Consider the following 15714-nt stretch of genomic DNA (forward strand, 5'->3'; position numbering starts at 1 on the left):
TGCCATGTCGTCGTCATAGAAGTTTTTTTGTCCGTCCCTTATGGGACAATGTCTGTCAGTCTTGCCCAGGGATGTCGAACCGGGCGGTGAGAAAAGAGTCCCGTCCAATCCATCCAGAGAGCTGCCCATTCCGTTCCGTCAGCTTGGATGGCATTTTCCTCGCCAAGCACGCTACGGAGAAAGCCTCTGCGCAAGTTCGACATGTCAAGTGCTTACCTGCCACGGCACCCCATGCCATGGTCTGGCGGGCCTGCGCTGGTTGGTCGGTGTGATGCGCCCCCGATGCAACGTAGGGACTCGCATTCGCCTAATGTCAGATGCGATGGATGGGTTCGATGGATTCGATGGATTCGATGGACCCCTTGAAGATGACGATCATTGGGGGCTTCCTTTCTTTTCTTCCTCCACTACATACCGCTATCCCCCTTTTTTTTCTCTCTACTTTCTTAATCTCTTTTCCGCCCGTCTCCTCGGACCGCGGCAGACAGACATCAAGATATGGTACCGTAGCCGGACTCTGCGTCATTCCCGGCATTTGGGAGCGAAACCCAACCGCCAAGAGTGTCGAGGGAGCAGGGCAGGGCAAGACAGGGCATGTCACGCAATGCGCAATGTTTGATTTGCTTCGCGCAGCCGGTGGGCAAGAAGGAAAAAAAAAAGGAAAATGCCCCTCCCCATCCCTCCCCCATGGCAAAAGCAAACGTGAACCTTTCAGCTGGGATTCTCTACCAGGTGTATCCTGTGACGGAGGAGCCAACGCCCAGCGGACGGGGGCACGGGGGCTCTGCACTAGGCGGATTAAAGCTGCGTTAAGCGAGCGAGTCCACTCGGCCGGGTCGCCCGTTCCCCGCTCCGTCTCCACCCGGCATCCCCCTTGCCTGAGGTAAGCGAGCCAATGATGACAGGGCTGAGATATCCGGCCAATCCCAGAGCTCCAGAACCGAAAAACTCTAGTGAAGAACGCCTCCCATTGGCTCAAAGATTCCCACCGAGCGAAGCTCTGGCCACTTGAGTCAGGTACGTATCTTCGAGATGTCCGGTACGTACCCTCAATGACTCGGGTACGTACCTTTTGATGGCGGTCTCCTTCATCTTTTCTCTTGTCGACGGGTTGATGATTGATGATTGATTCCGCATTGGACCGACACCGCCATTCTCATCCGCCCTGCCCGCCGTCCTACGAGAAATTCCCGCTCCAAGTCCCATTCCTCGCTGGCCACAATCGTCCCAGCTGGGTGGCGTGGCTTGCCGTGGCGTGGCTTGGTATCGAGCGCCACATATCTCGGGTAGCCATGCGTGCCACGCCGCCGCCGCCGCCCACGCACAGCTCCGGCTCGAGCACGCCTGCCCGGGTAGGTAGGTCCTTCATCACCACCGCCAAGGGCCATCATTGCCCCCTTGGGCCGTGGCTGTTTGTCCTTGTCATATTGCCGGGTCGCACACGCATCCGGGCTGTCGGGGCACTTGGAGGGGCATGTCAAGTCCACACCGGGTTGCGCCACATGACACGCTGTGTCTTAGTCTGATGCAGAAGAAGAGCCTCTTCCCACGCGTTCGCGCCGCCTTCTTACGCCAAAGTCCGTCGGTTTTCTGGATTACTATTCCAATGTTTGTCATTCACTAATCTCGTGCTTCATTGTTCGGCGTTCGCCCGTCATGACAGGCAGAGGGGCTGGGCATGGAAACCAAGTCCTGTCTAGAATGACACTTCGTCGTCTGCGTCAATCGCCTGGAGGTTAATCTGGTGTTTGCTTGCCGTTGGTCTGATTGAGCATGCAAGTCATCATTGTTCGCAACGTCAACGCCAACACCCACAGACTCTGACACAAAAAAAGGAACCGTTTGCATTCGAGCTCGTCACCCCAAACATGTCTGTGTGATTTGTTTCACGACCCCAAAATGGGTATCTTATGGCCCTCCTTCTTATGTAACACAACGACGCCCTTTTCTCGGGAATTTTGAGACCTATTCAGGCCGGCTCACTGATCAGTTCACGCTCATGTCCCGCTCATCTTTGAGGCCGAAATCCGCCATAATGGTGCATAATTGGTAAAACGGATGCAGGGTTGGTAGTGTGGCCAACAAAACTCATACTAAGAACTGCCTATCCTATCGAATGGCCTACATCATGTATCTAAGGTCACGAACCTATTGACTGACTTCAGATCCTCCCTCGCAATGAAACATTTACACACACCAGGCCAGCGCTCAAAGAAGCGATCTCAGTTTCTGCAGGGATACCTATGTTAGCACAGATCACTGCGTTATGATTCTCCCGGCACACGCACCTCTAGGCTCTCCAACCGGTCGTCCACCTGCCCGCCATCGTGTGGAGATAGCAAAAGGCCGGCGAGTTGTCTCTTTGTCTCCTGCACCTCCATCACTCGCTACAAACCGTTAGCATCGACTAACAATTTTCGCTCCAAAGACTTGGGTAACCTTTTCGAACGAGTCTCTCATGTAGAGTCGCACAGTCGTTACCTCGCGCGTCTGCCCGATACGGTGCACTCGAGCGAGTGCTTGCTCTTCAATGTTGGGGTTCCTGGCATTCGAACAGTCCGTCAGCAGATATCTCTCCCTTGGTACATCTGGGTTCTCACCAGTGTGGCTCCATAAGATAAGCGCGGGAAGCAACTGTTAAAGTAAGGCTGTGCATCGTTAGCTACCTTCTGTCACCGAATATTTGGGCGGTTGCGTAAGGAGGGGCTACTCACCCGACCGCACCGCAGGATAGTGTCAACAGCATGACGGAAATCGTGGGATCCGATCTGAATCTCTCAACCACGGCCTGCCTGTCTTTCTGAGACACCTTGCCGTCAAAGCGGAGACTGCGTATCCCTTCATTCTCCAGTGCTTCTTCGACTACGTCGAGAGTAAGTCTCCAGGTCGAAAACAAGATACTACGAGTTATTAGCATGATAAATATGGATAAAACAGTGTAAATAACGAACGAGACATACCTCTTGATACCTGGCCCTAGACTTTTGATATCTGCAATGAATGCTTTGATCTTGGAAGGAATCCTAGCTGCTGGCGTTCTCCCTGATAAAACCGAGCTGGGATGTTCCTCCAGGGCCACATTGCTAATAGACACCGGAGCGGTGGGGCACGGCGGGTTATGCCGGCAAGCCAGACTATGGCCCGCTCCATTGAGCTTCCTCGCGCAGTCGCCGCAGAGGAACTTGAGACACTGGTAGAACTGGGGGCTAGAACTGGAGACATCAGCCTCAACCATAAGCGTCTCTGTCAGCTCGATGGCGGACGAGCAACCGAAACAAATGATCGGCCCCCTCTGACGCTCTATATTGAAAACGTGCTGGGCCAGTCTGGTCCAGCTGTCGGAATCGGAAACTTTCTGCTCTGGTTTGTCGTGCCGCGTGTGGTAGCGGAGCCCCAAGTTGCAAAAGAGACGCAGGGATTCGATTTGATGCAAAACGTTGATGTACGTGACCGTCTTTGAGACTTCGAGGCTCGAGTTACTATGGAGGGCGTCATCGATAGTCTGGATGGTCTGCTGTCGCATTTCTTCGTACACTGCTCTCTCTTCTCTGCTGAAATCAACGGCACGCAGCTTATCGTGTCGAGGAGGGAGGTTGATTATGCCTTTGGGTCTCCGGAGAAGTAGGCATGATGACAAATGTTTAAGCCCCTTTAGTGCTCTTTCCTTATCGCCATACTTCCACAGGTGAGAGATATCGGTTTCGAACTGTTTCGTGTCTGTATATGGGTAGGCACGAATGAACTTAACGAGGGTGGCTAGGTCGCTCAGGCGATTCTGGATCGGAGTGCCGGTAACGGCCCATCTCGACCGAGCGTTAATCGAGCAGACTGCACGGGACACCTGAGAGGACTCGTTCCGGATATAGTGAGCTGCTCATGTTATTTCACGACGTATCACATGCATCTAGTCAAACGTATGGCTACTGACCTTCGTCAAGGATAACGCGCCTCCAGCGGACGCCGAAAAGGGCCGAGTGTCCTACGCCTCTCTTACTTTTCCACTCGGCTGTAACTGTTTGATAGGTTGTCAGTACTATGTTTAGCTCACCTACTTCGTCTGCATTCGTCAATCTTGACTTGCCATGATGGCGGCGGTATTTCATTGCTCCATCCATGACGTGACTATTCAATCATTAGTACAGACTATTTTAGCGTGATACGAGAGCCTGCCTGAGAAGCTGCTCTTCCCATGAGCCGAGAACTAGTATAATGTCAATACTTTATTCGGCAGCTGATTACAGGAGCTCAGAGCTCTTGGATGGGACTTACGCGGCGGAGGAATGATGATCAGAGTTGTCGGAACCTGAAGCAGTTCATCTTCATCTAATTCGAAAGCATTGTTGTGAAGGTTGAGTTCCAGATCATAGGCAGCCAATGCAATCATTGTCAGGGTTTTGCCCAAACCCATGGGGTCAGCGATGATGCCCCCATAAAATTGCGGCGGTTCTTCAATTTGGTGAGCCCCAGAAACCATATTCACAAAGCTGGGTCAATGTTAGCCAAAGCATTTTTTTTGTTCCATATGAGCGCAATTGTTCTGACAATTGATTCTGAGCCGTGTCTGCCATGACCGTCCAGATATCTGGGTGCCCGTCTTGGAACCCCCATCCGTTTTCTCGACGAAGCATAAATGTGAGAGCCTGTTTCTGATGCCTGGATGCAGCGTTGATGTCAGAAAACTTTCCTTCGGTGACTAGTTGTGGTTGGAATGATAACCTCTTGAGTTGTGCCCTTATGGCTCGTGGTTGGCAAGCTTCTTCTAGTTCGCCACGAGTACTTAAAGCATCCAGCGGATCAAGGTGATCCGTGATGTCCTGGATTTGGCTTTGACATGGCAATTGGGAAACAATCTCGGAAACCGTAGGACAAAGGCTGAAGTCCTCCGATGAAAGTTTGTGAGGGTTGCAATATCTGGTATCTCGGTGGCACTCCAGTGGGTCCTGGAGATATACCTCATGCTGCTGAAACCAACTTCCGAGTTCGTCGAATTCCGTCAATGGACCGTAGACGGTTATTTCCAGGTTACAAGATACCTGGGCGAACTTTTTCGCTGGCTTCCGTGCATCCGGTAATTCATCGATAGAGCACGATATAAAGAGAATCAAAGTGTCATCGTTCATTAGGTCCTGAATCATCTGTTTCTGCCAGGGATCCGAAGAGATGCAACCTCTGACTTCAGGAATACTAATCGCCTGGAAAGCGGAGCTTGATTCTAGCGTGACCAAGAACGGCGATGGAACTGCTGCCACTGCCTGCTGCGCACATTTACCAGAGATTGGAGGGACCTATGAACTTCGTGAGCTAGATTCTGTATTTATGATAGTGTAGGCACTGACCATGCCAAAACAGACGATTTTGCCGTTGTCAGTCTTTGGGTCTTCTGGTATCAAGTTTGAGGGTTCCCCCGAGCTTTGAGTTCCAGTTTCAACGCAGCTCGGCCACGGTAGGTTATGCGTGGATGTCGACTCTGCAGATGGGGCCTGCTGTGATAAAGACCGTTCCAGATAGTTTGGTACCGTAAATCGTGGATATGAATGGTCACTGGGAACCGGATACGGAGCCAATGGGCTAGTGCCAGCCCAACCATTTGATGATGGGATACCTGGAATCAGCGTAGACAGTGAGGGCAGAGCTGACGGAGTTGGTAGAACATTTTCCTGCTGCACCTGTGGCATCTGGCAGCTGTGAGTATAGGCGTTCAAGTTCGACGGCGTGTAGAATAGCTGCTCGTTGGTCTGTCCGTCAAGATGGAGAGACGAAGTGCGAGTGGAAAATGTAACATGAACTTGAGTCGGATGTGTCGACATGGACGGATCGAAAGGCGAGAGGCCAGCTTGCGTCCCGCGTGCAAACGTATTACGCGATGTAGATTGAGGCCTAATACCTGCTCGCTGATTGAGCGAGGTAAATTTATCCAAGCCATGGCTGTCGATAACCTGCTCGATTAGCATGGTCTGTGACACCATGTCCGTAGTTTCATCCAAGCGACGCCTCTTTGTCGAGTGACGCTGGAAATGTTCCCCATATTCCATTTGAATGTAGGATGTGGCCGTCTCAGGATCTCGCTGATGAATTGCGGCAGGCCGAATACTGCAGGATGAATTTGTAAACTTGACAACTAAGCCTCACGTAAATTCTTGGGGGGGTTCGAAAACCTCCGTTGAGTGAAGAATACTGGGTGAAGATTTGCGGGATTGTTTCCCAATGAGTTTTAACCCAGCTGGTTGCAATTGAGGCACATTTTCAAGAGCAGTTTCTTTAGGGGTTAAGAGATTGGGGCCTGATGGCGGTGGCAGTGTGCATAATTCAGCCACGTATTAAGCAGGCTGTAGAACCGAGCGACTGTGATAGTCCAATAAGCTGATGGCCAGTTGGGAAATTTCTGTTGGTACCAGTCTGAGCCACATCCGGGTGCGCCTTGTGGGAAGACTGGCGGTCAGTTCGCATCCTCACCCCTGCAGGCAATTCCTACAGAAGAGGCACAGTATCCCCCTCATTCAACGCGTGCTGGCGTTTGCATGGCTTTTTCGAGCTTCCAAATTGTCTACAGTCACATAAACGCTAGGAAAACACAAACCTTTCATCACGATGCCTCGACCTTCACCGGCTTCTGGCCCAGCGCGGCAGACAATGGACAAGGCTTTTCGAGACCTTGAACAAACAATCGCCCCCCAGGACTCTCGACAGTTTCATTGCACGACACTTGATGATGTACGGAAGGCCGCGCGGGATATCGAGAGGGAACTTGCTGCGCGTCGGTCGCTACGAAATATGCGCCGTCTCACACCTCTTTTTCAGGGAATGGAGCACTACTCTAAATCCATGGATGTCCTCTGCAATGGCACACCATTCCTGCCATGGGTCTGGTCGCCTATCACCCTTATTCTGAGGATCGCATCAGAATATGTAGAGGCGTTTGAGCAGATCATCAAGGGCTATTCGCGTATCGCGGAGTCACTAAAGCGGTTTGAGATCCTAAGTCAAGCTTTTGCTAGTGAGCCTGGTTTCCAAGAAACAATGGCCGCAATCTACGATGATATTCTGCAATTTCACAAACACGCGTATAAATTCGTGCGTCGCAGCGGTATGCTACCAAACCGTTTATCTAGTTATATTCAGCGGAAAATAGTAACTTCTTATAGGTTGGAAGATTCTATTTCTCACTTCCTGGGGTCGGTTCCAACGGCGCTTCGAGGGCATCCTGGAAGATATTGAACGCCACGGCGCTCTGATCGATAAAGAGGCTACTGCTCGTAACATCTTTGAGGCTCGCCAGATGAGACAAGACATCCGCCAGTGGAGAGAGGAGAATCTAGGCAGCCTGGATCAACAGGAAGCGCAGCAATCTTCAAAACAGTTCCAGTCGATCTTGTCATGGCTTAAGATTGATGAGTCTGATCAATTAGCCCTCTTAGATTCTGTGACCACTGAAGAGGAAAAGTACCCAGGTGTCTGTTCCTGGCTTATCGAATGCCTAGTGGTGAAAGAATGGCTTCAACGCAATAAAGACGCTCCTGTGCTCTGGGTACAGGGGGTTGCAGGTTCCGGCAAGACCTTTATTACGGCGGAACTTGTTAGGTTCATGAAAGCGGCAAAGATGCCGGTACTTTATCACTTCTGTTCATACTCATATGAATCGTCCATTACCTACGAGCAGATCTTACGGACCTTCATCTTGCAGATTCTCCAGAGGGACGGCGACCTTATCGCGCACGTCTATTCCGACTATGTCCTAGGGAAGAAATCCGCCATCCTATCTACCCTCGAGAATCTATTAAAGTCTCTACTTACGGTGAGCTCTAACGAGCCGAGCCAAGTCGAATATAGGTGGATAATTCTTGATGGTCTTGACGAATGCCAAATTGAAAAACAAGTTCGGGTGGTAAGCTTCATTAAAAATATCATATCAAGACCCTCTTCTTCCAGTAGTACCGTGTGTAAGGTACTTATTTCTAGTCGAGCTTCGCCGGCAATTTCTAATCGACTTCGGAACCACCGCATATTATCTCTTACGAACGAGAAAGTGCATATGGATAAGGCGATAAGACTGTATGCATCGTATAGGTTGAGATGCCTGTACCAAAAGTTCTCCCGATTCGAGCTCGACCGAGAAGAAATGGAAGATATTGAACACAAAATCGTAGGAAAGGCTGACGGTATATGGAGTTGAATCACAGTCTACCTAAGACATAATAACTGACACCTCGATAAGGCATGTTCCTCTACGCTCGATTGGTTCTTGATTATCTCGCGACGAATATTTTCATAACGGCGAATGAGGTCAAAACGTCGATAGACCAACTTCCAGAGACACTTGTAGATTTGTGAGCCGAGACCAACTAACGCTCATTGAGTTGATTGGCCGAAATTGACCCCTTAATAGCTATCAGAAGATTTTGACTCAAATTCTGGTTCAGTTGGATCCCCGTTCTACAGACCGCGTCAGGTGCGTTCTTGGCTGGGTCGCCTTCCAAAAACGGCCGTTAAAGAAGCTCGAATTTCTGTCGGCCATCACTTTCAGTTATGGCGACCCGTACATTGCCAACCTTGCCCCCGATTTTGTGTTAGACGTCTGTGGAGGACTACTCTACCAGAGGCAGGACACCACAGTGACCTTTATCCACTCCTCGGTTAAAGAGTAAGACTTTAAGCCCGCAAATTGAATCCCGGTAAAGGCTTACAAAGGCTTATAGCTTTCTCCAAAATGCCTCTATTGGCTTAACCATTGACGAGCAAGTGGCGCTAGAAGAACACGGCTTAGCGATGATTACCTGTCTAATTTCTGGGCTGAACGTCTTTGGCACGACATATAAAGAATATGATCGACAACTTCGGGTAGCCAAAGGTATCCACGGACTCCACGTATACGCGACAGAGCACTGGGCGGATTATCTGCTTTCTCACGTGCAGTTTACCTCCAAGTCCAATAATGCCTCTGCTCTCGTTGCCCTGGCTTGTGATCTGGCTGAACAGCTGGAGCATAGACAAGAAAGCTTAGCAGATGACGAGTTTGAAACGACAACTGACCTCTTGGACGACCGGCTCCATCTTTTGGACCATCAGCCGCTACTCTTCAAACACGTCAAGATCTATTTAAGGACGAGTTCCCTTAAGGCGCTGGAGTTTAAATATCTGAACCCCAGTGGCGACTTAACGACTTCCCTTGGCATAGCGCCTGGGGACGAAAGGTGTCCAACCAAGGCAAATATTCCAATCAATGGCATCTCAGCTGCACGGAAAATATATCAGGAAACAGTCAGATTTCTCCTCGAGCAACAAGACTTCCCAGGAATTTCTGCCGAAGACTTAAGGGTCTTTCAGAGTCAGTTTCGTGGTTCGGCGTACACATGTCGAGTTCGTTCCTGTCCTCGGGCCACTGTCGGATATGAGTCTAAGCAAGCTTTTCTTGAGCACGAGCTGTCTCACACAAGGAGATTCCCGTGCACATTTTCTGGTTGTCAGTATCCACAATTTACGTCGGCTCAGGCGCTACGCAAACATGTGAGAGAGCTTCACAACCCTCCTCCAGCACCAAGAGCCAGCCAAAGACCCAAATGGAACGTAGCCACCAGAGCCATGCCAGATTCTTACCATTCACAAAGCCTAAACACACCAACTCCCGCGACACAAGCCACCATAATCGACTCGGAGGGCCCCAAAACTGTGAATATTAGTAAATCATACCATTTTGGCAGAAATTCAATCCCCGCTGATGGAATGGCACACTTGGGTACAAAGAACAATTTTCAAGCCTCAAGGACCAAACTTGACAATTTTGTTATACTCCCCAGCTTATCCGATGCTTTAGAGCGGCATGAACAGGAACAGTCAGAGCTAAAGCAACAGCAAAAACAGGAACAGTTAGAGCTACAACAACAGATAGAGCTACAGGAATACCAATATCAGCAACAGCACCAAGAATGGCAGAAGAAACAGCACCCAGAACAAAAGCCAAAGAATCCATCTATAGAGGAGTAAGTAAAATAACAATAGAAGAGATTAGATTATCAGAAGCATATACAACAGGCAATGCTAACAATATTAGCATTCTGTGGTGATGCCGCAACCCATCCGGCCAGCATCGCACAGCCTGCCGAGAAGACCCACTTATCCGAGCCGACAAATTCGCCCCACAGCGATGGTCCCAGGCGAAGGTACTGTTGGATTACTCAGCCAGAATACCGAGAGCCCGCCAGCAGGAGCAGCCGGCCGCGGCAGCGGAACCCGGAGATCCAACCTCCGGGCTGCCAACAGCGATATCTTCACTACTGCTGCTGCTGCCAACCTACCTACTTTCTCTTCTATATATACAACAACAATAATACAGTACCAGTTTTGACCTTTCGTTGCTTACGTTCGAATTACCACCCGTACGGGTATCCTGTGATACCAACAGGCAGAAAGAGACCTTTGCCCCCGATCCACAGTCAATAAGACAGGCCGTCTATTCCACAATATTCTGCCGCGTATACGAGTAAACTCGGGCATGCGACGCATTCCTATGCCAATAGAATTTGGGCGACAAAGGCAACGTGAGCAACTACGGCTGCTAAAGCCACATTGAGAAGTAGAATGACTGTATTCTTATGCCTTAACGCAAGGGATTATCGGTAGATAGTATCTTACAGTTTAGAAATTTACTATCGACTAGGGATACAGCCAATGTAGGTGATGCTTCGGTTAAGGGGCTAAAATAGAGCTATAGCTGGTGGAAGGGAGTTGAGGAGGTAGTTGGTGACTCTGAAGGGCCGTGGCGCACAGGTAAAATATCGCCACACCCCTCAAAGGAAGAACAGGATTTTGTCAGAAATACACAATTGATTCATTTGCGCAAAAGGGAGGTGGTCTTCAATGTTGCATGATGACTATAATGGCTGTATCCTATCTCTGACAAGTTTTGGATCAGGGGCGCCTACAGGTGCAAGCTCGCCCTGATCTGACAAGAAACTCTTCCTATCTCCCATGTTCACTATCTTCACGACTGTAAATTGAGGTAGCCTGGTCTACCGAGACCGCTCGAGACTGCTGCTCTTGTGGCGTGAGGTTAATTAGGGTGTCGCAAGTCATCCCTAATCCAGGTGATCAATCAGCTAGCCGATCAGGGCTAACTGTAATAGAAGTACGGCCATAAGCAGGCTTACTGCAGTGTTGAAGATAGTAATAGATGCTACAATTTGCCTGCTCGCTCGCGGAGTGCCTGATTAAGTGCACAGAAGCGGTGAAATCTAGGTCTCTGATCTGTTGCTGAAAAGTCCATCGTTTCATTCCTCTAAGACTAAGCCTTGATCAGGCTTATATTTTTACTACGCTCGCACGCGCTCCAGACTGGATGACATGAGAGAATTAGGAAAACTGTCCTTGATCCACCTATCGCCCCATCCCATTCCACTGGCGTTACTAGTCTTTACAGATGGCACTGAATAGAGACTACAATCGAGAAACCTGTCAGGCGGCTGCTAAACTTTATAGGTGGGCGTAGTGTCCAATGAAAATATGCCTAAATCGCTATAGTGCACGACAGTCTACTAAGTACACACTGTTTCGGAGTTTACCAAGGCTCAGATCCTTTCACTGGCGACAATGCCAGTTGCTAATTGCCAGTGTACAACCGCCACAACCGCCACATGCGCCTTGTGGCGTATTCAACGTTTATACCTCTAGAAGCATCCATTTAGAAAACGGATTTTTCAGTATGTACTTCACAAGCAAAGTGCTCTTTAAACGTACTGGCTGGTATAGCGATTGGCAATTAATAGACCCTTCAAATCTCACTAGAAAGGGGGGGAAAAGACTGGCAATACACGTGAACTATACCACCTCCAGCATGTCTCATCCACTGATTTAGAAAAGAATATTGTATAACTCTGGCTGAGGAGGTGTTCTGGATCCGGCAGTAGATATCAACCTGAGAAAGGGAAAGCGTGATGGAAAAACGTTTTCCGTCCTTTTATGCACTGCTTATATCAGCTGGCAATTGGCAACTCACGTCGTCGCCAGTGAAAAGATCTGAGTCTAAGCTGAGATATGTGTTGTAATTTCTGTTTAAAGATTTCCCAGTTCTAAAACCCCCAGTTTGAATATTGTTTTACCCTTCTGCTTGTCCGATCATGTGGTTAGAACCTTATAGTGTACGATTGCTTGGTTGATGTATATAAACGTATACAATCCGGGTACATTACCTATACACTTCAACCGCTCATCAAACAACCGGTACTAGTAGCAAAAGACAGCTCCGGCTCCATAGCCCTAAATCAGCCTACAATTCACCAGGAGGCTCGTGTCTGAGTGACAACCCCATGGCAGCTTCCACCAGCTGATAAGCCACAAAGGGCAGCTCAGCGTCACAACTGGGGCACCTAGGCTCCCTGTTACTCGCAGTCGGGTCTGTCATCCACTGGAACAAACAGCGCCTCCCAAAGAGATCCCCGCACGCCTTGATGCGTACCGGTGGCTCTCCGTGGCCAGACATGTCGGCGCCGTGGCTCGCGTCTGCCGAGAGATCCGCAGCCGAGGGCGCGTCAAAGTATGGTGTGTTGCATATCACGCACTCGTCCTTCCCGTTCGGTCCCGTCAGGCCCCAGGGATCCGTCACATCAAAGGGCTCGACAATAGTATCGAACAGCGCCCGCCGTGCCTTGTACCGCTGCACCTCAACATTCCACTGCTTGCGCCGGGTAAAGTAGTACTTTTGCACCGCTTGGACAAAGCACATAAACGGGTCGTCGGGCTTCGAGCCCCGGTCAGTCGAGCTCGCGACCTCGGCCACCCTCTCCAGGGACGCGATCCGCGACTGTTGGCGGGATTCCGGCAGAAGGATGACGTGGGCGAGCCGGTCGATAGCGAGACCGAGGCGGCCGTTGGAGATGCCGCTGTCATGCAGCAGGACCTCCCCCATGAAATTGATGAGGCTGGCACGCCGCGCCGTTTGCGTCGACTCAAGTGTGTGCACATCGCTCCAGCTGCCAAGGTCCTCGGCGCTCCGCAGTATCGCATCCTGAGCCGCCCGCAAGTTGTGCTCGATCTTTTTCGTAAGCGTCCGGCGCCGCCGTCGGACGGCCTGTTCCGAGAAGAAGGGCTGCCGCCCGATGCCGCCTCCGAAGCAGAGGTTCTGCTCCTGGCACATGGCCGAGAGGACGGCGTGGCGGGTGGCAAACACCTGCTGCATCTCGCCGCTCTGAACCCGCCAGTCCTTCTCCAGCTTCTCCGCCGCCTGGTCAGTCAGGTATCGGCGCGCGGCGGACGCAGGGTTGTAGAGGAAGCCGAGCGGCCCGTTGGCGTCGCACCGGCAGACACCGACGCGGTGGTCGTCCTCCTTGCAGCGGCGTTCGAGGAAGAGCGACCGGTACCACACCTCAACCATCTCCTCGTTGCTGACGTCGTCCGCGTCGAACCTGGCACGGATCCAGAGCAGTGCCGAGTTGCAGTACTCGGACACGTACCCCTGGGCCCAGGCGGTGTCTTGCGAGTTGTCGCGCTGCCATTCGTCCGCGATGGGGGTTGTGCGCGGCACGGCGGGAGACTCACCCGAGCAACCGGGGCACATGTGACTGTAGTGACTGGTGCGGCGCTCCCAGTAAATGTCTGGGCATGGGAACGTGTGGGAGCACAGTATGTTGGTGTTGGCATGGTGCTGGATTTCGGGCGCTTTGAGGCCCGCTTTCGAAGGACATTTGAAGTATTGGATGTGTCTGATGCACATGGCGGGCCTCCTCTGCTGTTGAAGACTAAGAGAAAGAAAGACGAAGATTTCTGGCGATGCGAGAGAGAGGAAGAGTTGGAGAGGAGCAAAGATATTTTCAATCCCATCCCGATGAGCTCAATCATATTTTATAAGAGTACATCGACGCTTTTGTCGTCAACAGTACTTTTTGGGCGACAAAAGCCACTTTGAAGGGCGATCTAGCTTTCCAAACTTATCCTCCAGGGGTTCAATTGCGGAAGCTGTCTATCTTCGAGTGGTGGGACTTGAGTGAAGACACATCGTAGTAGTTCGCACCGGCATAATGAATGCTTTGTCGGTTGTCAACTTCAACAATAGGAGAAGAATGAGCCCTTGTGCCACTTCTTATGAATGACTGTCCGGAACCGGCGCGGGAGGTTGGGCTGAGAACAAAGCAAGCATTTGCTATTATAATATACCTTTGGAAAGTGTGTCTGTGCCGTGGCGATTGAACGTTGGTGGTCATGCCCACACACTGTTTGTTGTTAGATGATGTAAGAGCTTCAAATTGCTTGTTGCTATAAGCCTTAGGGAGAGAAGACTAACGACCAAAAAGGGGAAGGGAGGACATCTTGGAGAGAATCTGGGCTGCGTACCTCATGACCAGAAATCAAGTCAAGTCATTACCGGCTGCAATTTTCCGTCTTATAGGGGTTTCTCTAGAATGTTGGGACTCACTTATGGGGACAGTATCATCCGCGGTCGGCCTTTTGAGCATGGGGGCGAGTGGTTGTGTCGGCTTGAAAGCCGCGAAGTGTCATTCCATCCAGCAGGTCTTGACGGAACGGTCAATTTAAGTCAGATTCTTTGTGGCCACATATCAGTGTCATGCTCCATCCTCGCAGTATTCGTGGCAATCATTGAGGTAAACGGATGACATGGTTAAGCTTGAAACCACCAATGTAGCTCAACGTTGGCGCGATATGCGCAACTAAACTAACCGAGTCTGGCAATATGCTACCACGGAATGTCTGGTCAACGATCTCCATGAACGAGTTTGGTTCGCTGATCGTGGCTGGGTGATTTAAGGGCCGGGCCGAGATTCGGCCAGCTCCAAGGCGGGTGTCATTCAAAGATGGCTGTGAACACGGAATCGACTCGGGGACTGGCCACGAGGATGATTTGAGCGCAATCTACTTCGCAAAATTAGTCAGTTTGGCGTTACCAACACAAGCCCCTGCCTGGCATAAGGGCCAGGGGTGTGCCCCTCTTTGGGCTTGGCCCGGCCAGTGTACTCGCGATGCAGGAGATGAAGCCGATCTGGGCATCAATCTTGGAGTGGCCTCATCGAGCAGGGGCACTAATGACCTCCCCCCTGAATAATTCCCGATGATCCATGGGCATCTTCGGCGCTCCGCTGGCTTTGGATATCAGGTGACTCGGTCCTGGATCGCCCACGCCGCGATCACATCGTATTCATAACTTAATTTGGACTCGAACTCTGTCGAAAGATACAGACCGCTATTGCATTCATGGCCTTATGTGTGGCTTAGTTCTTTCATGAAATTTTTGACTGCCTCGTACACGCCGCGTGGGTATGTTTGCTGGCTGGGGTTTATATGGGTTGGGTTGATCCATACACTGTCCTGAGACCGAGTCGCTTAAGCGAAGCGGCCATTATGGAGATGGCTTGCAGAAAAGAAAACGATCGCAAATCGCCGATGGAGCCTTGCCCGCTTGTTGCCTTATGTGCATGTGGACTTTTGCCACGGCCTGGGTTGTGGACGCCTGGCACCGGGAACTTGGGTCTTTGAGTTGAGCTGTTGGTACGGTTTGGATTCTGCCGCATTACCGCAACAAATAATTACATGTTGATTGGACAGTTGACCATATCGGGGCGCCGCCGATGGGAAGAGTGTTACCCGAGGTAGGCGATGAGATTATCAGGCAAATGTTTGCACTTCCCGTACTGAATCTTTGTTGGGGCCCAGGTTCTCATCGTCCTGAACCTGGAACCTAGCACAGCGAATGTCCCAAAACAGAAGCGTTGTTTG

General features: G+C 50.8%; 3 protein-coding genes across 3 annotated transcripts; 1 reads left to right on the forward strand and 2 right to left on the reverse strand.

The window, feature by feature from the left end:
- Positions 1-2208: 2208 nt before the first annotated feature.
- EsH8_V_001031 (DEAD/DEAH box helicase) lies at positions 2209-6032 on the reverse strand (the record flags this gene model as incomplete). The annotated part of the gene is made up of 12 exons (XM_083273547.1): positions 2209-2229; positions 2289-2387; positions 2440-2542; positions 2601-2648; positions 2715-2900; positions 2961-3870; positions 3929-4122; positions 4171-4201; positions 4270-4484; positions 4543-4653; positions 4717-5285; positions 5337-6032. The coding sequence occupies 12 exons, from the start codon at positions 6030-6032 to the stop codon at positions 2209-2211; spliced, it is 3183 nt and encodes a 1060-aa protein (XP_083126262.1).
- Positions 6033-6801: 769 nt separating this feature from the next.
- Positions 6802-8642, forward strand: EsH8_V_001032 (uncharacterized protein; the record flags this gene model as incomplete). Its single annotated transcript, XM_083273548.1, has 3 exons — positions 6802-7084; positions 7143-7792; positions 8391-8642. 3 exons carry the CDS (start codon positions 6802-6804, stop codon positions 8640-8642), a joined length of 1185 nt encoding a protein of 394 aa, XP_083126263.1.
- A 3614-nt stretch (positions 8643-12256) lies between these two features.
- EsH8_V_001033 (uncharacterized protein) lies at positions 12257-13543 on the reverse strand (the record flags this gene model as incomplete). The annotated part of the gene is made up of 1 exon (XM_083273549.1): positions 12257-13543. The coding sequence occupies one exon, from the start codon at positions 13541-13543 to the stop codon at positions 12257-12259; it is 1287 nt and encodes a 428-aa protein (XP_083126264.1).
- Positions 13544-15714: the final 2171 nt, after the last annotated feature.

The sequence above is a fragment of the Colletotrichum jinshuiense genome, chromosome 5 (assembly GCF_051148585.1).
Source record: "Colletotrichum jinshuiense chromosome 5, complete sequence".
NCBI classification, from domain to species: Eukaryota; Fungi; Ascomycota; class Sordariomycetes; order Glomerellales; family Glomerellaceae; genus Colletotrichum; species Colletotrichum jinshuiense.